This window comes from Epinephelus lanceolatus, chromosome 9, assembly GCF_041903045.1.
Source record: "Epinephelus lanceolatus isolate andai-2023 chromosome 9, ASM4190304v1, whole genome shotgun sequence".
NCBI classification, from domain to species: domain Eukaryota; kingdom Metazoa; phylum Chordata; class Actinopteri; order Perciformes; family Serranidae; genus Epinephelus; species Epinephelus lanceolatus.
The window spans coordinates 21,654,792-21,680,552 of NC_135742.1; the positions used below are offsets into that span (position 1 = coordinate 21,654,792).

At 40.9% G+C, this 25,761-nt stretch overlaps 1 protein-coding gene across 5 annotated transcripts in view; it reads right to left on the bottom strand.

The window, feature by feature from the left end:
• frmd3 (FERM domain containing 3) overlaps positions 1–25,761 on the bottom strand; it is an 89,781-nt gene that overhangs the window by 6,631 nt on the left and 57,389 nt on the right. For all 5 annotated transcript variants that reach the window (XM_078170677.1, XM_078170676.1, XM_078170678.1 and 2 more), the window contains 4 exons: positions 21,846–21,934; positions 17,371–17,445; positions 13,817–13,885; positions 13,172–13,296 (listed from right to left, as the gene is read on the bottom strand). In XM_078170677.1, the coding sequence (XP_078026803.1) occupies positions 13,172–13,296; positions 13,817–13,885; positions 17,371–17,445; positions 21,846–21,934 (358 nt within the window). The remainder of the gene's footprint in view (positions 1–13,171; positions 13,297–13,816; positions 13,886–17,370; positions 17,446–21,845; positions 21,935–25,761) is intronic.

Here is a 25,761-nt window from a genome sequence, read left to right on the forward strand (position 1 = left end):
GGAGAGGGATGAGGCTGTTAGCGACTGGCTAACAGAGGCGCTGGCCTGTGATCGCATTACCATTCTCCCTCAGCAGCTCTCTCTACCTGGGAAAGGCTACCCCGATGTGGGCCTTCATTTTTTTAATTCGCCGGTCACGCTGCCTTTTCTATTCCCTTTTGCGCTTTCTTGGCGACAAGGATTCCGTCTCCCATGATGCTGCATATGCATGATCCTGCATTATGCTCAAAGAGTGGGACTTTGTTTCAAATTTGCCAGGGTAGTAGCGAAGCACCTCTTGCTCCTCTCCTTCGGCTCCTCAGTCACGCAGTGCTGGCCTGGCTCTCAACGAAAACGCTGAAGGCGGTGCTGTATGTCCCTTGCTGGCGGGTGTATTCTCAAGATGGCGAAACGTAATGGAACCCCACAGACGACTTACCTGCACAATGTACAAACAAATCCGAAATTCTCCTTTTACGAGAATAAGTCAGATTATTGGTGGAGGTAATAGTACACCAGTGATGACATATTTATGAATGCAGACATCAATTTTTGCCAGTAAACAACTGAAAATGTTACACAATGTCCCTTTAAACAGTATCTTTTAATAGTTATAGTATAACTATATATAATAGTTTCTTGTCTATGCACCAAAACAACAAGGCAAATTCCTTGCATGTGATAATCTACTTGATTCTGATTCCTCTGATTCTGGTTTTGGCTGTTATGTACCCTTAGTCATACTATGCTAATACTATAGTATGATGTACTTTATACACTTGGTACTAATATTGATAATTTGCCATTTCTGCAATTTACAGTATGCACAAAACAACACTATTTAGCTATTTCAATTGATGAATCGTCACAAATATCAGGCAAAAATGTATTTTCTCAAGAAATAATTAGTAGTAATGTTTGTGTTTTTTTCTCAATTGCTGACATAGCTTGACTTATTTTGGGTTTCTGGGACAACAGAGTTCACATTCGCAGTGTGAATGTATCAAATACATAAAACACGGTTATTTTGTATGTAACTGGGACAACTGCAACTGTAGCTTGTTACGCTGCAGTGCAACACTTGATCCACATGATGGCGTTCCCATATTTCCAAAGGATAGAGCACCTACAGATATCACCCATAATATTGACATCTAAAATAAAAGAATAAAAAATACCCAACCTCGCTTCAACACTGAAAATGTGAGGGCAATCATACTTTTATTCAACACCAAAATTATTCATCTCATTTGGCCTATGGATGCTGACAGGGGACATTAACTGTGTGTGAGTAATACAGTTCAGGCTGCAATGGACTCCTTGATACTGTTTGAATTGTTGTTGTATTCACGCAGGCTGATTTCAGTTTACGGCTCTATTGAAATGCTGCAGTGAAACAGTCATTCCTGCTGATGTGACGTGGCCTGACAACAGAGCTGAGGACGCAGCGTGTTTGTGTCGATGCACTTTACTCAGAGGTGTTGACTTAATGATGAGTTTCTCTGACATCACTGATGCGTCAGTGTGCACGATGAATCTGAATATGAACGCCTGTGTGTGTGTGTGTGTGTTAAAAATAAGCCCAGCTGTCTTCCTGCATTGGATTAAGCAGGAGCTGGGCGGTAAACATCAGTGACATATGATTCAGCTCATCAACACCTCTCTAATCCAGACTCTATCTCGTGATCACACACACACACACACACACACACACACACACACACTGCTAGAAATGGTCATGAAAGAAAGGTTGAAATATCGAAGACAGGCGGGGGTTTGTTTGAACGTCAAGGCCAAACTGACTAATCTGTTGCCATGCCAACTGATTTAACTATGAATTGAGAGAAATTAAAGAAGGACGGAGAAGGAGGGAGAGGAAAACCTGAGGAGCAAGCGGTGACAGCTACCATGGAAACAGAGTCAGCAAAAAGGCAACGAGTAAATGAACTCGGAGAGAGAGGGGGGCACTAAACCTGAAAACAGGAAAAGCAGGAGAAATATGAGAGGAGCAAACAACAGAGAAGTGAGGAAGCTGGACATATCTCAACATTACTGGTTGCTGCTTTAGGAAAATTTGGCATCGGACTTGGCCTGTATTAGTCTGAATTTATCATAATTCAGCTTCTCACAATGCAGATGCACACCACATACAGGGCAAGATGGATACAGATTCATTATACTGAACAAAATATAAAGTAAAGGAGATTTTCACACTCAGGTCTCAGGTCCTCCTCACACTGACACACCCATGCTTGATGTGTTAAAGTAACTGTATTACAATGAAGGAAAAGAGGAGATGGCTATACTCCAAGTTAACAAAATGGCACATACGATGCATGATGTGAATGATACTGTATAACAAGTTGTGCAGCAGATCTCAGAGTCAGCAGCCACCACCGCCACCAGTGTCTGGACTCCATGGGGGGGATTTATCCAGCTGTCACTCAGATGTCCCTCGAACACAAAATATCTCCCTCTGGTGTCCAAGCACCAAAGACTTCTGTTAATCTGTACACTCATACGCTGCATTAAATATTATCTTTACTTCAGCGCCCTCACCACCTTTGGAGGGTGTACATATTGCAAAGACAAATACACAAAAATCAGTAAATTATATGATTACACATAAACTTAGATATGGCTCCTACACCAGTGCTGCTGTGGAACCTCTGTCACAGCCTGACAGAGAGAGCCTCTACTCTACAGCACAACAGGAAGCATCCCATATGGGTTTATATGTACACAAGGACATCCAAAGTATTATATATAATGTGGCATGAAGTAAAAGTGCAGCTTAGGAGTGTTTGTCTTGGAGCCTCTGGCAGGAGATGAAAAGTACTTTCTTATGAAGTGTGTTGTGTTGCTCGTTTTTAGTTTGTTTTTTTTAAAACCAATATTGGTCATCAGTTCTAAGGTTTGTGGTGGCCTTTAATCAACACCGTACTAGACGCTTGCAGGCTAAACACTGAGGGGTCTCAGCTTGCTCTGACATGTCTACAGGTCATCTGGAACAGGTCTGATTTCTGTTACCCAGAGTCAAAACTAAACATGGAGAAACAGCGTTCAGTTTTCATACACCATATATCTCAAATCCCAGAAACTGCAGATCTGTTACAAGTTTCAGTTCTTTTAAATCATGGCTGAAGATTTTTTTATATGTCGCTGTATTTAAGTAAATCAAATATGTGGTCATTTCTTACTCTGCACTGTAACTTTTATTCTTGCATTTTATACCTGTCTTTTTCTGTTGAGCTTGTTTTTATTTTACTATTCTGGTTCTTTACTGACTGTTTTTAATTGTATTAAATGCTTGTTTATAATGTCTCTCTTTTGCACTTTGTCTCAATGCTTTTGATGTTTTATGTGAAGCACTTTGCTCTGTTGCTGAAATGTATATAGACTAAATCTGCCTTACAATAACAGCAGGACAGAGTCCTGTAGATTGCAGACATTTTTAGACAGCAGATATTATTACAAAAAGTTGAGAAAAATGACTTTGGAAGAGAGTGTTAATTAATGTTATTGATAGGATGTAACGAAGTTACAAGGAGTAAGTTCCCAAACTCCCTTGGCTGTAGTTACTTCATGGGATCTGTAGTTTTTTTTTCTGTGCTCACTGGATGGAGATTTGTAAAGAGCTCAAAACTCCAGCACGACTTTTAGTACATAGTACAACCTTCCCACACTGATCTCATCAGACTCCTGCTAATTGACAGGTCAGATGATTATTCAAAAACACCACCTTTATCTCACTATATACTGTATCCATCCATCCATCCATCCATCCATCTCTACTCATCCAGGGCTGGGTCACAGGGGCAGCAGGCCAAGCAATCCTGATCAAATGCCTGAACCACCTCAACTGACACCTTTCAACACAAAGGAGCAGCAACTCTACTCCGAGCTCCCTCCGGATGTCCAAGCTCCTTACCCTATCTCTAAGGCTGAGCACAGCCACTCCACAGAGGAAACTCATTTTGGCTGCTTGTATCCGCGATCCCATTCTTTAAATCACTACCCAGAGCTCATGACTAGGTGAGGGTTGGGACGTAGATGGAGTAGTATATACTATATTCATTTACAGAAAAACGCATCATTCAAAACCTCTGAGCCAACCAGTTACCAAGGCATGAAAACTGTCTAAATTATAGTAAATATTTGTTTTTTATTGACACTTAGAAGGCTCATAAATGACAGCTGACCAACAAAAATGACCCTGTATCAGTAAATGAAAATAGTAGCATTATTATTCATTATTTATTTTATTTAACTCTGTGGGCAGCAATGTTCATTTTACATCATTCCAGGTCAAAAGTAAGAAATCCACTGTACACAAAGAATACAGTTACTCTGCTGCTTCTGCTGTTTCCTCATTTGTAACACTGTCTGCTTTCTGTCCCGTTAGCTCAGACACAAGCCTCTCCTTAGAAGAGGTGATTCACACTTCAAGGTGCTACATTCCTGTGTGGCCACCACACACACAAGCAATCATACACACAGAGCAGGGTTTTCCCCTGTTATGCAAGTACTGACAGACCTATTCATCTCTGTCCTGCAACCTCATCATCGACACCCAAACACCTCCAAAGTATATTTATCTGTGCAACTGTGCATGTGTGCAAGAACAGAGCCGTCGCTTGTATGTTTACTCAGCTCGTCTCTTTGTCAATATGATCTCTTCAACTCGTGCTACAACACACAGGAATCCTGATACTCATGAGAAGTTTTAAATATTTAATTTCAGCCACTCATCTTTATGTATTTTAGGGATTACTAAGCACCTCTTACTATGGTGGAATAACCTCTTATACTCGCCCTCTGTGTGCAGTTAAGTGAAACAGGATCAGCTGTAAAGCATCACTGCTAAACCTGATGAGGATCCAGTGTCGGGTCAAGGATACTTCAGCAGAGTGGAGATACACCAACGTAATGAGGCCAGTAAGTGAAGGGGCACCCCAATGCCCCTGTTTTAATGTGTATTCTTAAATAGGTAGTTATCAGCTTTATCAAATGATCACTAGAACTAAATAAAAATTGCAAGGAGGTAAATTAAATCTTTATATTCATGCTTTGATCCAAACGTTTTTTAAACCTTTACTTAAAAAAAGGTCTTAAATTTGCCTTTGCCATTTTGCAATTACTCAAAATGTTTAAGTTGGTTTTAAAGTAAAGAAACTACCAACCTCATAAATGGACATATAAAACCTAAACAGAAATAAAAGCATGAAAATGACCACTGTTTAAGGTGATCTTTCAGTGTTATGGCAGGTTTATTCAAACCTCTCATTCACAGATCTACCATCCAAATATTCAAAATTCCTTCTTTAATCCTTCAGCCTGTTGTTTTACAACAAATTTGTTTACCACCTCTCTTTATACATCAAATATACAGACAGAAAACACAGCATGTTTAAGTGTTGTCCTATAATGTAGCTATTAATGGTGGATTAGAATGTAGTTACTTTATCACAGTATGTTACTGTGCATGCTGAATATGACTTAATCTCTCTCTCTCTCTCTCTCTCACACACACACACACATTGAAGTGGTCTCTTAGGAGTCTGAGGATGTTTGAGAGATTACACTCACAGTTTGCAACACGCGGTTGCCACAACAAACCTGGCAACCCAACTACTGGGCTAAACGTGCACATACATTGTGCATTGATTGATTTCCTCGATACTGATTTTAACGTAAAAAGATATGTGTAAAGCTGCATCACATTGAAAAGATGGAAAGGCCTGCACTCCAGTTTTCATGTAATGTGTTTGAAACTCCACTGAAAGCCATTAAACTGCAAAACAAGAGATGCAAAGCAATAAACTGCATCTTGATGTATTTCTGACACATTTCTGCATTTTCCACCCACTCTTACTCTGTTCCAGACTTTTCTGAAGGCCAGTATGGATCCCAGCGATGCGTCCCCCATTCCCCACCAGCCGTACATAGACATCCCGGGCCGTGTGATTGGCTATACGTAGATGCAGGCTCCGCCGTGTCGTTATCTTCACCTGGCACCTCAAGGCCTCAGCCACCACAATGGATGATTCCTGTTCATCCGACTCCCCTGGGTGGAATACTTCAAGAGGCCCGGCCTGTCCCTGCTCCATTCCCTCACCCTCCAGCCTCTCCGGGGTCATGTCCAGCCCGAGTCCCCCTGCTCTGCCCTGGCTCCCACAGCTCAGGGTGTCGCCTATGTTGGGTCGGTCGCTAACTCCCAGCTCCATGCTGCTCTGCATGAGGCCGCCTCCAACATCACTGCTGTTCCTGTGCTCGATAACCTCCATCGTTCAGTCTGACAACAGACCTCAAACGCAGCTGTCTGCGGTAAGACTCCCACACCCCAACTGACCGGGCTGCCAGCCGAGCTCTGAGGCCAGGATGGGTACCAACACACACGCCTATACATACACACTGAGAGAGATGATGAGAGACATACACCAGAGACATTCTCTCTCTCTGATACACAGACATGGCCCTCCTGTGAATGTCAGCGATGTTAACAAAGAGTGGAGGGGCATTAGAGGAGGATCAGGCCCAAAGCTACAGTTTCTATATATAACCAGGTGGTCCTGGCTGCAGAGGGGCAGCTAATCTAACTCTGATTACAGGGGGGCAGGCCTGACCCAGGATGGGATGGGGATCACTTTCTTTTCCTCTCTGCAAGTCTGTCTTTTTCTCAGTCTTTTCCTCTTACCAGACACAATTATTTCTGTTTCACTCCGCAAGAAATCTGTTACATGCCAGCACTGACAGACAGAGGCAAACTTCACCCACTTAAACACACTGATTATGAGGCAAGTGTCGACTGTGACGAAACAAAATGCAGCATGAAAATGAATTTAACTGTACAGTAAGTTTGCGTGATGGCAGGAGTGTGAAGAAGCCTCAGATGTGAGACCTGTATTGTCTAATCCCAATGAAACATCCATGAGTGATAGCCGTGGCCAATACATGACCAGTGTGTGTGTGTGTGTGTGTGTGTGTGTGTGTGTGTGTTTGTGTATGGATTTTGGTAGATAAGAAGGGGACAGGCTATACAAACAGAGCAAGGTCACCATTGACCTTGGGTCAGCTTCCTGTTTCCCCTCTAATGGCTGAGATTAGTGCTCTGAATATAGATGGTGATCCTAAACCATCTTGAGGACACTTTATCCCAAAGTCCTTGCAGCAACCTTCCTAAAAGAGTCAGCGTTTGACTGTTCAAAGGTGGGGATTTGCTTGAAATGAACTGGTTTGACTGAACTGCTGAAATGGGGAATGATTTATGGACTGCAGATTCTAACAGCTGAAACCTCCCCTGGTTAGAATTCTTTGAGTTTTCATTATGCAGGAGGTTTTTACAGTGAGCTGAATTATCCACGGAGGACTCTTCCTCTCCAAAAAAAAAAAAAAAACAGACAAGGTGATTAAAACCTGTAAAAACACTGAATAAAACAGTTTCACATTACAAATCAGTGTTTCTCCAACACTGTTTGGCTCATCTGAGACAGGCTGCTAGCCCAGCACCTGCTCATGTCTGCTCACCTTTTTTCTGTGAGATTCGGACATTCAGGACATTTTTATTGTGTGCCAAATTACCGCAGAGGTCTCTTGCTCTCCAAAACAAACGTACCTGATGATTTAACCCAGTAAAAACACTCAACAAAGCAGTTTTATGTAAAAAAAAAAAAAAAAAAAAAAAAAAATTTAAATCAGTGTTTTTCCAATGCTCTCATCGTCGAGGTCCGCTAGCTTCCAGGCTAATTTATACAATGCTAAACATGCTAAAGCTAATAATGAGTGACAAGCAAATAAACAATTATTTTGTCTCTGGACCTTGACAGTTCTTACTCAGCTGGAGGTTATACTTTTGTTAAGCAAAGGTTGTTGTTTATCCATGTTTTATAGCTGGAGAAGTTTGCCTTCAGGGCTTTAAGCCAGATAGACCTGAGCTTTTATGAAAAAAAATGATGGTTTGGTTTAAAATTAAAAGATTTCCTTCAGAAAGGACTCTCTGACAGAAAGCCCTGAAAGATAACTCATCCCATGTGCTGTTTTATGTGTGTTAGTGGAGTCAGATTAAAGTAAACTTTACTGCACTTAAGTAGTTACAATTGCTTACATCATTCATGTGTTGTTTATATCTTTTATGGCCAAAACCAAAAACAAAATGGGTGTCAGCTTCTTTTGTAAAAGATTGTGTTAAATGGGCATTTAATATCATCTCATATGGATCGCAGGCCCTTCGATCGCATCGAAATAAAATTGTGTCATGTGCCACTACAGTATATCCGCCTAAATCCTAGGCATTCATGTTGTTGTATTCATTATACACCCAAAAAGTGATAGAAGCCTTTGTGCAGAGAGAGACATTCTGCATGCATTCACGCAACTTTCAGAAAGCACCCTCCAACAAGCACATCCATTTCACTCAGCGATAGGTCAGGTGTGTCAAGGTGATGATTTAGGATGGATTTGAACTTCTCCTTTTTAATTTCTTTTTAAAAAATCCTCATATAACTGTTTCTGTCACTTTATGTGTGTACAACTGAATGCAACACCATGAACTCCATTGAGAAGAAACTGTCCATAGTGTGCGCCGTTATTCGCATTTGTACGTTTCATCGCATCTCCCTGCTCCTTATGACACCTTCAACTGTGTCTATTTGTTATGTCTTTAAACACTTTGCCTTCAGATGTAGCTCGATGACACTTCACACACACTAGTTAATTTCAAGCACATCCCGGCCTTCACTTCACGTCACCTGATGTCTTCGAGAACTGTGCCCTCTGACGGGTAATATCTTCTCAGAGAATGAGAAGTGTAAAATCCAAAACATTTCCATCAGCAGCTTATTATTAATCCTCCACTGTTGCATGGTTCAACATTTTTTGAAATAATAAAAAAAAATAACGCCTTTAATTTTATTGAGTAGCACATAACACAGAGTGGCAGGACTGCAGAGCGAAACAAGGCATTTTTAAATTGAATCTTATTTCATTACTCAGCCTGCATCCTGTCAGTGATGCACAAGGCTCTTGATTTGATGACTACCTCCTGCCCCGCCCAAACTAACCAACCGAGACAGGCGGGATGCTTACTGCTGCAGCTCTTTGACCCTGAGCCAAGAAGAATTGATTTTGCTCTAAATGGGATGAGGAGAGATGAGAGAAAGACAGTGAGAGGAGGAGAGGTGGAGAAAGTGAGGCGGTGATCATAAGGAGAAGTCCATCAACAGTCTGAAGAGAGTAATGGCACAACATGACTGTACCGTGCATGTGTGAAGGTTTAAAGGTCACAGGTCGGGTCGATGTGTGAGAATGAAGGATGTAAGGAGGGAGGGAGGAAGAGGGTGGGGTGTAAATAATGGAGGGAAGGTGTTAGGTAACAAGAGAAGAAGGGTCCCATGCCTATGAAAGAAGAAAAGTCGCTGGTCAATGAATGGATGGATGGATGGATGGATGGATGATTGGATGGAAAAAAGTTGGATTTATGCACTAACGTCTCTCTAAACTTTGTCTCGTTGCCAAAATCCAGATGATAGAAACTGGACTGAGCTGATAAAAAAATTTACACACTCACTGCAATAAGCTTTATGAGCAACAGTGATTGTTTGGCTCAGACACTACTCAGGGCTTAAAAAGATACTGCCAGCTCCTCTGCATGTTTTGACGTAAACATCTGTTTATGGTTAATATTCTCTTCTAAAGATAACTGAGCATCAGTTAAAGGTAATGCAGTTAAGGACAGTGTTCTGTGACGTCCCTCCCTCTCTGCCTGCTGCTTCTGTGGTTGGTTTGGTTTCCTGGCTCAGGAGCAGAGCAGGAGGCAACATCAGGAAATGGCCTGCTTGGGCCCTAAGGTACGGTCACATTTCATTTCAGTCCGCACACAGTGTCCCGAAAAAGGACATGATGTCATGGCTCTAAAAGATAAATATTGATCAGAGTAATCACAGACTGTAAACGGTGTGAGAGAGTTCATAGTCTGGTAGTCACATAGTCACATTGTGTACTACAAAACAAATTATTTTGTTTTTTCTTTTTTGAAAAAGTAAAGAATGAAGGGTTTAGAAAATTCTTCTAATTTTTATGCTAAATAAACTTGGATCAGCTGGAAAATGCATCGTCACAAAGCTGAAGACAGGACTGTTTTTCATTAAAAGTCAACCTGCTCTCACTTCAAAGTCATCAAAATCAGATGCTTGGGCAATAACTTCTTTTTTTTTCCCGTTAAAGGTTTTTTGGGGGGAGTTTTTCCCTATCTGCTGTGAGGGTCCAAAGGACAGAGGGATGTCATGTGCTGTAAAGCCCTCTGAGGCAAATTGTTATTTGTGATATTGGGCTTTATAAATAAAATTGAAACGCGGCGGGACACAAATGAAAGCTAAGGGGACAAAAGTCCAAGTAGGGCAGAGACGAGGGGTGGTGAATGGGTCCAATAAACACAGACTTTCACCCAGGAGAGCAGTGTTCACATCTAAGAAGATTATAAAGCCAAATCTTTTTCCTCAACCTAACCACATCCATTAGTTGCTGAAGGAAAAAAAAAGTCGCTTGTTGTACTGCTGTAGTGCATTTATTTTAAAAGAGACTGTATGTTAATGGAAAATTTCCTGTGAAAATGGAAGTGTATTTTGAAAGAAGACACTGCAGGCAACAGGCAGAACTTGATACGGCGTTCCAGAACATCAACATCCACCGCAACTAGGGTACCTCGCACGTCATACTGGGACGTGGAAAGTTCATGATCAAATGTCGATATGTAACAAGGTCGGAGAAGGACTGTGTTGGAAAAGTGACTTTTTGAAGATACGTGGTTTTTACAGGACAACCACGCTACAAACACATGATGATCTTATAGAATATGACACACTGCTGTAGATTAAACTACCAAACAGGATATAAAGGAGATAAAATTAGCTAGACCTCAAACATCTACAGCTGAATTAACATTATTATTGAAAGCTTGATTATCTATATAATCACAATGTGTCATTTGTTAAAGTGATATATATTTTTATTTAATATTTATTTATTTAACACCTGACTCCTTACTCCTCCTCCTTACTTCTGAAACCAAAGCTACGCCCTTGTCATTTTAACTACCAGACACACGCACTCTCATTAAAATAACTTTTCTTGCCTTTTCTTACACCTCTCTTCTGTCCAATGTCTTCTGTAATACAACCTTCCACTGGTCTTACATTCACCTTCACTTCCTCCTGGCGAGCTTTGACTCTCTCACACACACACACACACACACTCCTCCCTCCTGTGCATCCTTATATCCAACTTGAGCCTGTGGAGCACATCCGGCCGAACCTCTGTTCATTCAATCAGCCCTACAGTCCATTTTCTCCTCTCTCATATTCTCTCCATCTCCTTTAACTCCTGGCTCTTGTGTTATCTTGTGTAACCATACCCTGCTTTCTCCTTCCTAACAACAAGATTTATGCTTTAATCAGGTAACAGGTCGCGGTGGAGACTGTCAGGAATAATAACAGAGAGAAAAGGCGACAGAGAATAACGATAACGTGGAAAAAATGTCACGAGGGAAACATTGAAGCCCACAGTGTAGTGAGTACTTTTTATAGGCTGCATAAATCTACTCGGGGAAGGTGGTGTCCTGGGGAAAAACCCTTAAATACCAACTGCTCTGTGCTGCTTCATTAGGTTTTCTCCTGGGCAGTGTTGCTCTGCTCGACCACGTTACCTCATCGGACCCTACGCTTCTGTTCTCTCATGGGTGGAGAACTGATCTTAGTTCAGCTGTGAGCCAGGTGTCAACAGGCTGGCTGAAGGATAGCTCCACTGAAATATCTTTCATCATGCACCTCACCACTGTGGCTACATACTCCTACTTAATGTCTAAATGATATGCTCAACATTCCTTAGAAAGAACTATGTAATGTAATACCGATAAGGGTAAATAGACACTGTTTGATTTGTGCACTTCTAATAAATTGATTCCAATCAATTGCTAGCTCAACATTAAACTTAAGTCTCTTAGTCCTCTGCAAAAAACATGAAAACATGAAGGTCAACTACAGCATACAATTCCACATAAATGAAGGATAAGTTTCCATTAATAAAAGAATAATTAATGAACATTTACTTGGATTTAAATCACAATTTTCGTTTACAGAATTATTATTTGTATTTGTATTTTTATTTTATCTAATTTAATTTAATTTAATTTAATTTAATTTAAGTTTATTTTATTTTATTTTATTTTACTTTACTTTATTTATTTATTTATTCTATGTAATTTGTACTTCCTGAAAACATTCTAGGACTTTAATGGAAATTATTAGGAAATAATAAACCCATAAAATGAACTGCTGCTGATCTGAAAAACAGAAATAAACTAGCGGTGATGTAAAAAAACTTAAGTATCGCAATATTTTTGTGTGACAATATTGTATCATCACACAGTGCCAAGTATCAATTTCTTATTATGTAAATTATTAATATGACAAATACATATTAAGCTTTAGGTAGCCTACTAGAATAATATAGTCAATTGTTTTTTCAGTCGACTAGATACATTTTGCTGCTGCAAAAAATGGCTGAAGTGAGATGAACAGACTGAAAACTTAATCTTATTAGATAAAACAGATGTTGACAAGTTTTCCTTTGCAGGACCTAATTTGAAAAAAAGGTAATAAATCACTATATTTAATCATAATACTCATATCGTAACATGAGATGAGCATGGATGTGCTTGACTCTCACTGTTATGATGCAACCACTGAACATTTACACACACACACACACAAGGCGGCATGTTGTGCACACAGAAGCAAACAAGGACATAAACAGAGACAGACACATCGGAGCCAAACAAATAACTTCTAATTGAGTTTTCCTTAATGATAACACAAGCTGGGCCTGTTTCCGTGTACCTTCCTCTGTAAAACAGACACCAAGTCAGACACATGGACACACAGACACACACAGGCATGGTGGTAAACTCAGAGAGGATCATGGGAAGGGTATTTTTAGCATGCTGCAATTGGTGTCTCCAGGGAGACAAGACTGATGGAGGGATGGGAGCATCAGCTGCTCAATTAACGCTTTCTGTCTGAGGGTTGTGAATGTGCATGTGCTGCTCCATACACAAGGGAGACCACATGTGACTTTCCAGAAGTCTGTGGCAGGAGGGCACGGGTGTGTGTGCGTGTGTGTGGTTTAAGTAACATCCTACCATTGTCTGTGGCCGTCTCTTCGTATTCGTTGGTGGAGGGCAGTGCAGGTACCAGTGGTTCCATGTTCATGATGAGGTTTTTGTGGCTCAGAGAGTTAAAACTTCGACTCTGACCAAACTGGGCTCTGAAAACACAAACATCAATTACAATGACTGCTTTTTGCGTTACGTTGAGATGTGTATTGTCTTGCATAATCAAAATGTCTGCTCCAGATGTTGCTTTATTTTCACAGCCTTTCTTTGCACGTCTTTTGCTCTATAAATGGATAATAATGGATTTTTACTTGTAAATAGGTTTCCTACAATACTCAAAAATCAATTCCAAGGACTTGTCAATGACTCTCAAGGCCCAATTATGTCAAATTCAAGGACCAAACAAGGCATAGTTTGAGACATAGATCAAAGTTTATTACTGTTAACTTGCAGAGTGCCGTCAAGCAGCATGGCTTGTCAAAACTGTTTTCAAAAACCTTTGAAGCCTTGTTTTTTATCCTGAAAATTTGCTAACTTTAAGGATGTCAAGGACGCATGGGAACCCTGTGTAATATCACTCAGTAGTAGGGTATTACTGCAAATAAGCAGACCGGCAATAATTTAATTTCTAAGTGTGTGAGAGAGTGCAGGTGAATCATCACTTGTCCTTACCTGCGCACTTCTGGTGGCTCTCTCTGAATCTTAGAGCTGGCCTCTATCACCTCCTTGGCTACTCTTCCACTAACAGAGAGAAACACACATTCATTGCAAGAAAGACAAAGACAAACGGTTGCAACTGCTGTGAAAAATACTGTAATTAAAATGTTGTTCTTGTTGCTTTTTTTGAAAGCTTCATTAAAAATGGCTTTAAGAAAAAAAAGAACAGTAGTAAAATGTTTTTTAAAGCATATAGACTAAGGCAAAGGTCACAGAAAGCAGCAAACAAATAGTATTGACAGGTCATTACTGTGCACAGAAAAAAATCTATAAGAGGTTCAGTCACCTCTTGTTTTAATTGACACACGTACAGACCTACTTGAACTCCTCAGACCTCAATCAGGCTCATATTGTAGGCTATTTAAGAGGACCTAACATGCTTTCCCCTAGTTTCTGTGACATACTGTATAATAATACAGTGATTGCTGCCACCACATTAATAGGTGTTCTTGGTTTATCATGTGCTTTAGATCAGTTCCCTAAAAGCCTCACTTTCATTACGCAATACTTTCTGTCACCGGATCCAGTCCTGGAAAAAAATGTTAGCATGCTAATGCTAGTGTGCTACAGCTAGTCCACTTACTCTGGCAGCCAGAATCAAACATCTATAACTCACTGTCTCTGACAATCCAAACAAAAGAGCACATTTTCTTGTAGTGGCCTTTATAAAATGAGCAAGATGGAAAGTGAATGTATTCTGTTATGATCAAGGAGTTAATAATGAGCAGTTAGCACCCTACCTGGCTAACTGTTAGCTCAACTTTGCAAGCTAATGTGAGCACATTTCCATGACAGCAAAATAATAGCAATTAGCAGCAGACTAGTGTAAACTAAAGTACAACTTTCAGGCTGGGTCTCATCTTGTACATTGCGCCCCTTTGCACAGCTGTTTGGTATATATTTTGCAGGGCTCTGGCAGCAGTGTTCTCTTCTGTGACATCACAAACGTTGATTGGTTGAGGTAGGGCTATGAAATGTTGTTCTCAGGACAACAACCACTTGGCAAAATCAGGATGTGCTCATGACATATTTCTTCATGTCTGCTCCAGGCACTCTGCTTCAAGTGTTTACATTACATAGGCAACACTGCTACATGTAGCGACATGCTAACATCAAGGAAACATAATCTTGATGCTGATATAAATTTCTCTATGATTTCAGATCATATTCCTGCTGGAACATGTCTGGTTGTGTTTGGAAGCATTTATTGTTTTCTTTTCCGAAATTGCCAGTATCCTCTGTTATAGTCATTAGCTGGGTTTCCATCCAAATGTATCGCAAATTTTAAGCATATTTTGTGAAAATGCGCAAAAGAAAATGCGAATTTATGCACGTTTCCATTCATTATTGTCTTGCGAGTATTGGGAGTCAACAGGTCGAGCAGAAGGTGGCGCTTCTCATGAAAAATAAAATGCAAAAGAACACCCGTAGAAGAAGAGGGCGCCGTGAGATGACGTCATTGAGAGCGTCTCATGTCCACAACTGATGTAAACAATTACCGGCACATCCATGACTACGACGAGATGGAGAGATTCCTTGGGAACTTCTTGGCTATTGCGAGTGCTCTCATCACACTCATATCAGCGTTGTCAGCGTAGCCTACATAATGCCGTGATGTCTGTGTTGGTACACCAGGCAGCGCACATGATGCAGCGGTATTCAACACATCCAGTCTATTCAGGTAAGCTGTGAAATAGCCTACACTCACCTGACACTGGAGTAATTCCCTCTCTCTAAGTTCACACAGGTGTGCGTGTGAAGTAGAAGTAGGATTCGGTAGCCTACGTCATTGTTTATTCGCTAAATCTGTTTCCATTGCCAAAAGTCGCATTTTCCTAATATCGACACGCTGACTTTTCCACCCCCTCCAAGTGTAAAAACTTTTTTGCGATATTTCGGCCCTTTTTCGAATTTCTGGCGTTTCCATTCAAATTTCTTTTTTCAATTGTTGAAAATGCGAATAAAAATAGGTGGATGGAAACCCACCTATTGGCTGTAATTACAGTGTAGAGATGCAGAGATACAGTGGACCCAGAAACGCAGACCAATCAGAGCAGACTGGGCTGTTTTGGGAGGGGGGCTTAAAGAGACAGGAGCTAAAACAAGAGTATTTTGGACAGAGGGTGAATATAGGTGTCACCGCACAGACAATATGAGGACAATTAGGTGTTTTCTGACCATTTAAGCATGTTAACATGTTCTAGTAGAAATCCAAAATACAAGTATGAACCTGAAAATGAGGGTAATAGGTCCTCCTTGAGGACTCAAATTAAGATAGGATGCCAATGAAAAGCTGCTGAAATCAGCATGATGTTTGTCTTTGTGTCTGCATCAAGCTGGAGACAAGCGAGTCTGACTGAAAGAACTACACCAGAAAATAAATTTCATCTGTCTTGTGCAGTTGTTGCTCACAATCAATGGTGTTTCTGTGCTGCTGAGCTGGCAGCTTCCTGCCAGCAGGGTCAGTAGCTCCATTAGTCTGATTGTTGGGTGACTGGAGTTTCTGGACTCTGACTGCCCTGTTTCAAGCCAGCAGGCTCCACCATCCCACCCATTAGTCTATTGTTGCTCAGATTGATGGTTGGGTTGTAAATTAGAGGGTGAGATGAAACAGCTGGGGTGGTAGACATCCACTTGATAGTACAAGATGAGAGTCACATCAATACTGTGTGCTGACAAACGTGGGTCTATGCTGGAAAAAGCTTTACGAGGAGCCGTAATCGGCCTGGCTCAATACGGATCTGATCTGTTCTGCTTTGAGAAAGCTGCCTCTATTTGTGGACCACAAATGTCTTTCCTCTTTGCATTTGCACAAGTGACCAATTCGCTTATTTCAAAGCAAACTCCACCATATGCTATTACTCATCACTGAGCCCTTGAGCTAAACTGCTTTAGCTAGCTGATGAAATGGAGCGGACTGAAGTGTAAGCCCGATAAAGAGCTTTGTCCGAGAGGAGAATTGGAGCTAACATGGCTTCAATTCCAGACTTATATAGAGATTTTGTCATATTAGGGTCAGAAAATCACAGAAACTAGCGCCAAGCTGGATGTAGGTGCTGATGTACAAGAAGGAGAGGCATGTTAATGGGCTGAAGATAAATCAGTATGTGTGGTATTCGAATGTCTCAGGTCAGAGGATGGTCACTGTAGTTGGTTTTCCTCAAACTCGCAATGTATCTACAGTAAAAGGTTAAGTATAATTGCAAAGTAGAATGATGGAGCAGTTGAGTGATGACCTGATGATGAACCGTAGATGAATTTGCATGTATAAAATCTCTCAAGTGGTTGAATCTGATTCTGTATCCTTATATCTCTCACTTAATTCACATATAACCTTCTCTCCTGTGGCTCCCCGTTTTTTCGTTTCCAACTCTCGTCGCACATATAGATCTCGCTCACTTTCCTTGAGCACACATTACGCATCTTTTGCAGTCAAAATTCTGTCTGTCACTGCATTACCTGTAAAAGTGTTCCTCCTTTTCTGAAAACTGACTTGAATACCGTCTTACCTGTATTTGAACCTGCTGCCTTTGAAGAAGATGTTACTGCTGGAAACTGTCTTTATCTGACTTGACTTTGCACACCTGTCAGAGAGGGAGGAGGAAACAAAAAGAGATGCAGACAAAGAACTTCATTATGACAAAGCACCTCATGCACAAAAAACTCATTCTTGTAAACAACAGTTTCATGGGTTTTTGTTTATGACTGTGACGTTAACCCTGTGTACAGACTAGCCTCTTAGTAACAGAAAAGGAAGGTGTTTCAAGGGTTATTATTTTTAAAACAAGACGTAGGTCAAACCTTTTTGTTTGGTTCATTTATCGTGCAGCAGAGATGGTGCCGCTGGCGTACAGACACACACACCTCTGCTCTGCATAGTGTGTGTGGGACACACAAAGCTCTGCTTGACTGCCATTTACAAACTCAATTCACTCCGATTTGATTAAGCTGCTCTGATGCTTGTCCGGCATCCGAGATGACATCCACTCCCTCTCTGTCCGCCTCTCAGAGACACATGAGCTGCTGTCATTAAGAATATCCAGACAACAGACAATATCCAGGGCTATACAGGCGAGGGCTGTTATAAAAATGCTTTTATAACTTTATGACTGTGCTTTCTTTTTAGAAATGATTTTACACGTTGTGTAATTTAAAGGGACTCCAAATCAAAAATACATATTTTCCCTCTTACCTGGAGTGCTATTTATCAGTCCAGATTGTTTTGGTGTGCACTCTAAAAGGTGTATTTGAGTAGTAGTTGAAGTAATGTAATATTTTGTATGAATCTCATCCAGTTTTGTGCTTCAGGGGTGGCAGAGTACTTTTGTGGATTATATCAATTTGAAATTACAGACTGCTCTTTTAACTTGCTATTCTCAGTCCAGGTTAAGTGCATCAGTTAGGTTTCGCTTAGGTTTCATGTCTGACTTTGCGTCTGACGTCATGACATACACGTCTTTTCCACATTTTCAGACTTGGGGTCGAGCCGCCATTTTCTCGTGACTGCTCTTGACTCAATAAAGACACTGAGTATTTAATATAAGACATTTTTTTGTGATTAAAAAATGAGTTACAGTCGATGAAATGACCCACCTTGATCGTTAACAGTACAAGCCTACTGTTTAAGGTTAAATAAACACACTGAGCCACACCAGCTATCACAAAACAAAAGTCATGCTAATGTTGGCAAGTTTTTAATTAGCCTAATGTTAATATTTTAGATGTATTTGGCTGGATTTGTGAAAGATGTGTAAGAGCTTCATGTTTTCAAATAAAATTGTCAGCCTAGTGATACTTGAGATGGTCTGCTGCAATTTAAAAATGCTGTTAAGCCTTAATGCCACTTCATGTTAACAGTAACTTCGCTAACACGATTGGCCCATGAAGATCTGTTGAGGCCATTGTCGAGTGTTGGAGATATCAGCTGTAGAGATGTCTGCCTTCTCTCCACTATAAAGGAACTAGATGGCACTCAGCTTGTGGTGCTCAAAGCACCAAAAAATATGTCTGAAAGACTCAACAGCAATGTCTCTTTCCTGAAATCATGCCCTGGTTACTCAAGATAATCCATAGACCTTGTTGTGAGCAGTTTCACATAGGAACTATTTTCTTTCCAAGGAACTACAACTTTCAACTGTATCACTGCACAATGCTCATAAACAAGAGGCTTGTGCAAGATGTTAAAATTGATGGTGTCCTCTGTGGCAGAGCTGTATTATTAGCTAGCTCAGTGGTGCTGGGTGAGCTAGCAGTAGGTGTGGGTTGGTGTGTGAAATTAAAATAGTTCCTTTTTGACACTACTCAGAACAAGGTCTGTGGATTATCTTGACTAACTGGGTCATGATTTCTGGAAGCGCTCTGCTTTGAGCACCACACGCTGAGTGCCATCTAGTTCCATTATATTTGGGTGAAGGCAGACATCTCCACGGCTGATATCTCCAACACTTGGCAACTCACACCAAAACAGTGTAGATTGCTAAATAGCACTACAGGTAAAAGGAAAAATATGTATTTGTGATTTTAGCGTGTCCCTTTAAAAAAGATGACACAAGATTTGTGGGAAAACTGGCTCACCATAACAGCATTCAATGAAAAATCATATATTTCAAAACTAAAGTATAGGGGGCGCTCACTAGCCGACCTGGTAGAGCAGGCATCCCATGCACAAAGGCTGTGTCCCTACCGCAGTGGCAGTGTGTTCAATTCCAATCAATGGCACTTTGCTGCATGTCATCCCCTCTCTCTATCCCCCTTTCAGCTATAGCTGTCCTATCAAATAAAGGCAAAAAGCCCCCAAAATATATTTAAAAATAACTAAAACATAGTAAATGAATAAAAAATACATCTGTTAGTCTTTGTGGGAATTGTTTTGTCCACAGACAGGATTTCCTGCAGTCTTACAGTCCCTGAAAATGAGATGTGTTTGTTGACCAAACAATCTCACCATAAGGTCCACACTGCTCTCGAGCTTTTATTTGTAACACACAGTCTTGCAGCAGATGGACTTGGCCTGCTGTCCTTATGGAATTTCAGATGTTCAGATTTTACACTTCAGAGACTTCTCGTCCTTGGTGGTTGGGCTGCAACTGAAGATGATTATCATTATCTATCAGTCTGCAGATTATTTTTCCAAGTAATGGATTAATTAGTTAACTTGAAAGGTGTCTTCCAGTGTCTACAGCTTCCGAGAGGTCAAGGTGATGCCATCAAATGTCATGTTTTGTTCAAATAACAATCAAACAAAAACAGTCAAAATCATTGGCAATGGGCCCAGTTTAGGAAGTCATGTGGCCACAGAGACGTCTCCCTTCGGGCCTAGTCCCTTCTAATCATCTCTTTAAATGTTCAAAGACATGTTTGAAGATGGCTGCTTTGTCTCTTTGATTAACTATCCGCAAAGTGTGCCTTAACTAAGACACATTTTTTCTGATATCTCCAGGTCAGACAGATTTGTCTGTTCAAACATACCTTGTTTTCCTACAGAACCTGATACCAAACCAACTGCCATGTGTCTTTTCTTTAGTCTACTGTCTATAGATGCATTGTCTAAATTATTTAGAAACATCTGTGCTGACATGTTCACCTCTAGACAGGATTAGGCAGCCTGGGAACCTATATCTGAAGACCAATGGCTCTCTGTTCCTTCAACAATACATAAATCCTCACTTTGCACAAGACATTGCTTATTGCAGTTTAAGGTGGTCCATAGTGCCCACATGTCTAAGGTTAAACTATCTAGTATCTACCCTGATACAACCCCCATCTGTGACAAATGCAAAAACAGCGATGCCAGTCTGATCCATATATAGCGGCTTAGCCCTCACTTACAACATTTTTGGAAAGATATCTTCCATACCCTGTCTAAAAGCCTTAAAAAAATCTATAACAAGACCCTACTGTTGCCTTGTTTGGCGTTGCTGGTTGAGACGACCCCCACCTTACACTTGCAGAGCACCGTATGGTGACTTTTGCTCTGCTCTTGGCCAGACGTGCCATCTGCCCCGCCCACATCTGGCCAGTGGCTTCGAGACATAATGTCCTGCCTAAAATTAGAGATGCTGCACTTCTATCTATCTATCTATCTATCTATCCATCCATCCATCCATCCATCCATCCATCCATCCATCCAGTTGGCTTAAAGATTGAGGCTGAAAGTTCATTCGTGTCCTTGGACACAGGCATTAGCTGGCATAAGGTTGTCAGAGGAGAGGGAAGGAGGAGGAGGGACAGTTTAAGTCTTATAAAACTGTTGGGATATTTTATGTAACTACGTACTCAAGGAGTGTGATCACAGGTCTGACAGCCTCCTCTGCTGTTATATGACTATCAAGTGCAGTAAACTGTTGGCTGAAATTCCCTCTGAACCCTGACCGAGGCAACAAGCTCATTTATTTTGTTTGCTCGCAACCTTGTCGCAACCATGACCCCAGACAAAGTTTGGTCTCCATTCTCTCACTTTCGCCTTTACCCGGAGCCTGTTTCCATTTCTGACACGCTGGCAGTGTCAAAAGTCTGTGTGAATTCAGAGCGACAGCCTTGGAGCGATCAGCTGCTCCCTCAGTGAAGGGCAGCAGCATATTGTAGCAGAGCCACAGAGAGGCAGGAGAATCATTATGAAAGAGTCATAATCTGCTAAATATCAAAGTGAAACTTAAATGAAAGTAAATTTTAGCTACCTGTGAGCACCGAACAGAAAAGGGGACAAAGGAAAATGACAGAGGTATAATTTAAAATGGATTACATTTAAATATATTCTGCAGCATCAGTTACCAAAAAGATCAGTGCCATCTCAGTTGAGTATTTATAATATATTATAATTCTATGTTAAGTATCTTGGTTTTTTATCGACAAATATGTCCCACAATGTCCCAAAAAGGGACATTTTGTAATGGAATAATGCCTTACAGTATCAGGTGTGTCTGAGTTCAAGAGCAGCTCAATATATATATCCTGGCTTTGTGTGTATGTGTGTGTGTAGACGCACTTGTAAAAGGCCTGGTTCTCCACTCCACACTTCCATAAGTGTTTACACGCAGCAGGGGTCGAGGTGTGAAATGTCAACACCAGTTTCTTCTGCACAGAAATAAACACACAGGCAGACAGAGACAGAGAGAGAGAGACAGCGAGGATGAGAAATAAGATTACCAAAAGATGTGTGAATCAGGACAAGAGAAGTGCTGAACATGGTGAGAGGGAGCTGTGCAAAATGCTGACCCACAGACCCGAAGCCAAAAGCTTAGCAAGATGTAAGACAGATATAGTGATTTGGCCACGGTGTTCAGCAGTAAAAGGGCTTGTAGTTTGCAGAACATGGTTTTTTATGGACTAGGAGGAGGGATATATTCCTGTAAATGTCTACTTTTCAGTCCTGTGTGTCTGGTAATATGAGATACCAGATCGATGTCGCCCAACAACAGGGGTGGAGGGTGATGGAGGGAGAGAGGAAACACTGAGATCAATGACATGGGAGTGCTCTGATCCAGTTTGTTCATTTTCCTAAAGCCGCTTAGTCAGCCATATTGCTCAACCCCCTCAGTGTCACACATCAGTTATATCAGGTATGTAGCTGTGATTTACACACATGTGCTGCAGCGGCCATGTGTGTGTGTGTGTGTGTCTGTGTGTGTATGTGTGTAGGTGTGTTAGAGTACCAGGACTGCATGTCATTAACAAATTGTCTATGGTCCCACTTTGGCTGATGTGCTTTTAAAGCCTGACATAAAATTTTATGATGCTAATTGAATTGCTCCTCAACTACTTGTACCATTGTATTACAGAGTACCAACTGCATTAAAGGTCCAGTGTGTTGGATTTAGGGGAACATACTGTCAGAAATAGAATATAATAAACATAACAAGTATCTTCTCTTTATCATATAGGTTAATAACCTGCAAATAAGAATCGCTGTTGTATCGTTACCGTAAATTCTAGTAGTAATACTCTAGGTATGGAAAGCACAGCGATTCTCTAAGGGTGGTTTCACACCTGCCCTGTTTGGTTCAGTTCAGTTGAACTCAAGTATGTTTTTCCCCCCTAAGTGCAGTTCGTTTGGGCAGGTGTGAACACAGCAGTCACACTCGGGTGTGCACCAAAACAACCGGACCGAGACCTTCTTGAAGAGGTGGTCTCAGTCTGGTTACAAACAAACTCTGGTGCAGTTCGTTTGTGGTGAGAACGTGTTCCAACCTGGATCCGAACCAACTGCAGTCACATGACACATTGTTTGGGTTAAACATGAGCATGTTACAGTCCTGGAGGATTATTAATGTGCACCTCCTCCTGTACTGCCTTAATATGCACATTCAGCACATCCAATGCATCAAAACATTGTTTTCTGGAGCCGCGCCTCGTTTTCAAACTGTATGGTTTGACTAAAATGAACAATGACAGCAATATAGTCCATGATGACCAGCGCTAAAATCACCCTTCCGTAGTTGTCCCTCCATTGTGACATTAGAAAGTGTCACATTTATCTTGCAAGTGTACTCTTCTTCAATGTTTTGTTTAATTCCTAGGTTTTTGCCGCATGGAAATTCTGACCAATCAAGAGCAGCTTTCACACGCAAGGCATTTGATCTGGTCTGCTTGTAAATGCTGCCGTGACAACACGAACCAACTCTAGGGAATTGTAACAAAATTAGTCCCTGATTCGGACCAAAGCAAGACAACTCTAGGTCTGAAAGCACCCTAAGGCTTAGACTGAGCTGTTTATATCTACATAGGAAGCAGGTCCGCATCCACAGAGTCCACCATGTTGCACCACCATGTTTATACGGTAGCCCAGAACAGACAAACCAAACATTGGCTCTAGGTAGGGCCATTAGCAATCTCGCATCAGCCACCATAGTTAGCAACCTCTCTGTGCCGAGAAGCATCAGAAACAGACTGATCTTCACAGCGTGAAACTTAATTTTTTTGAGTGTTTTTACCGGTTTAAATCACTGGGTCTGTTTGTTTTTAAGGGGTGCAGTCCCCTGCGGATAATTTGGCTCCCGGAAAAAATCTCCTGAACAATAAACACTGAAGAAATCTTTACCAGTAGAAGTTTCAGCTGGTCGCAATTTGCAATCCTCATCGCTAGATGCCACAAAATCCCCCTAAATCTTACACATTGGAGCTTTAATGAAAATAGCTATCCCCTGGTGTAATGATAAATAAACTATTAACTTTATTTTTCAAAACGGGTAACTAAAGAAATGGGGGCTTAGAACAATGATACAGTAGATAAACTGCATGTCAGGCAAGCGTTACAGTTATAAAGCCGTGAAAAGTTGCCGTTAGCTCAAAGTGGGACGCTTAAGTTAATGTGTTTCAGGTTAAATAACAGAGGTGAGGGCAAAGAGTGAAACATGCAGTGACCTGTCACATGGTGGAAGACTACACATCAATACACAAATTCAAATTCTGATAAAATACAGTGAAAAATGTAAAAGTATACAATATACACACTCTCACACACACCCACACATAAAGACAGTCAAAATGAAGAAATCAACAGGTTTCCGAACACAGTGTCTGACATTAAATGGACAGAGATATAGATTATGCATCAGAATAGCATAGTCTATAGTTTACTGATGATGGAGCGATGAAGCTTGTTCTGATAATGTGGCTGTGGACAGAGATGCTAAGTAAAATTTCAACCATACAGCAGATTATTTATTGACAAAGACTCAAAATAACTGTTTGCACATGAGCTAAAACTTAAAAAATAAAATAAAAATAAACTGAATGAACATGTTTGTACAAAAGTGATATAAATCAAAATGACAAACAAAAAGATGAAAAAGGTTCTTCCAATCATAAAGTGAGGTGAGGGCAGGACTGTATAAGGAGAGGCATCAAATTGAGGATCTAAGTACAGCAATGTTTTGTGACACTACGACTACTTGTATTTACTCACCAGTGATGACTATGTTTACACACAGAGAGAAGAGACAGAAACACAAAGATAAAACTGCATCTTCAGCCATTCATGAGTCGCCAAACAGACAGACATATCGACAAAGTTAAGCAGAGATGAGAGAGATGGTTTAAGCTTCTGTAATGAAGAGGATAGTTATGAGACTGATTGGCTGATTGATCGGCTGATTGGTGGATTAAAGAGCAACCTGGCTTTAATAACTACAGTTATGACCATTTTTAAGTATTCTTAACGCAGCACAGACTGAATCAAAACGGGTTGAGGGTGACGTCTTTTCAACCTGGACCTTATTTTCCCATGTTTTTGTGCCTAAGTGACTAACGGGTAAAGAAAAGGTATGACAAAGACACACACATCCCAGTGTCATATGCAGTGGGTGCTGGATCAAAGAAATATCTGGCAGAGGAGAAGCACATAGAGCCACACACCAAATAGCTCAGACAGTAAGTCCAAGGAAGAGCTGCTGGCTCGAAACATGACAGAGCATTAAAATACTTCTAATGAAGGTGTGCAGATCTATTCATCTCTACTCTAGGTGACTGATGGGAACAGCAATTTTTAAAATTGGCCGTCATGGTTTATCTTTCTGCTGTTCCAACTATCGCCAGCTTTGGTTTGGTTTGTGATGGTTCGACAAGCTGTCACAGTAAGCATGGAGTCCACACTGTAACTAACTGCACTCCCTGAAGAAACATTATCATATTTTTGTAAAAATGAAAGAGTGATTCCAGAGAGAAGCAGACAGAGGGGTCTACAGTCTGTGTTTGAAGGATATATCCAGGATGTCAAACTGACTCAGCAGCAACAACAGGTTAAAAAGACAAAGCTGGTTAGAAGCTAAAGCCGAACTATAGGCTACAGATCACAGTGTAAAAGTGAACCAGAAGACAATGAATATGAAGGGAAACTTTGCTGATACTGAACCAGCTGTGTGTCATCGCAGTGTGTGCAGATGACCTGTGTTTGTGTTGTATAT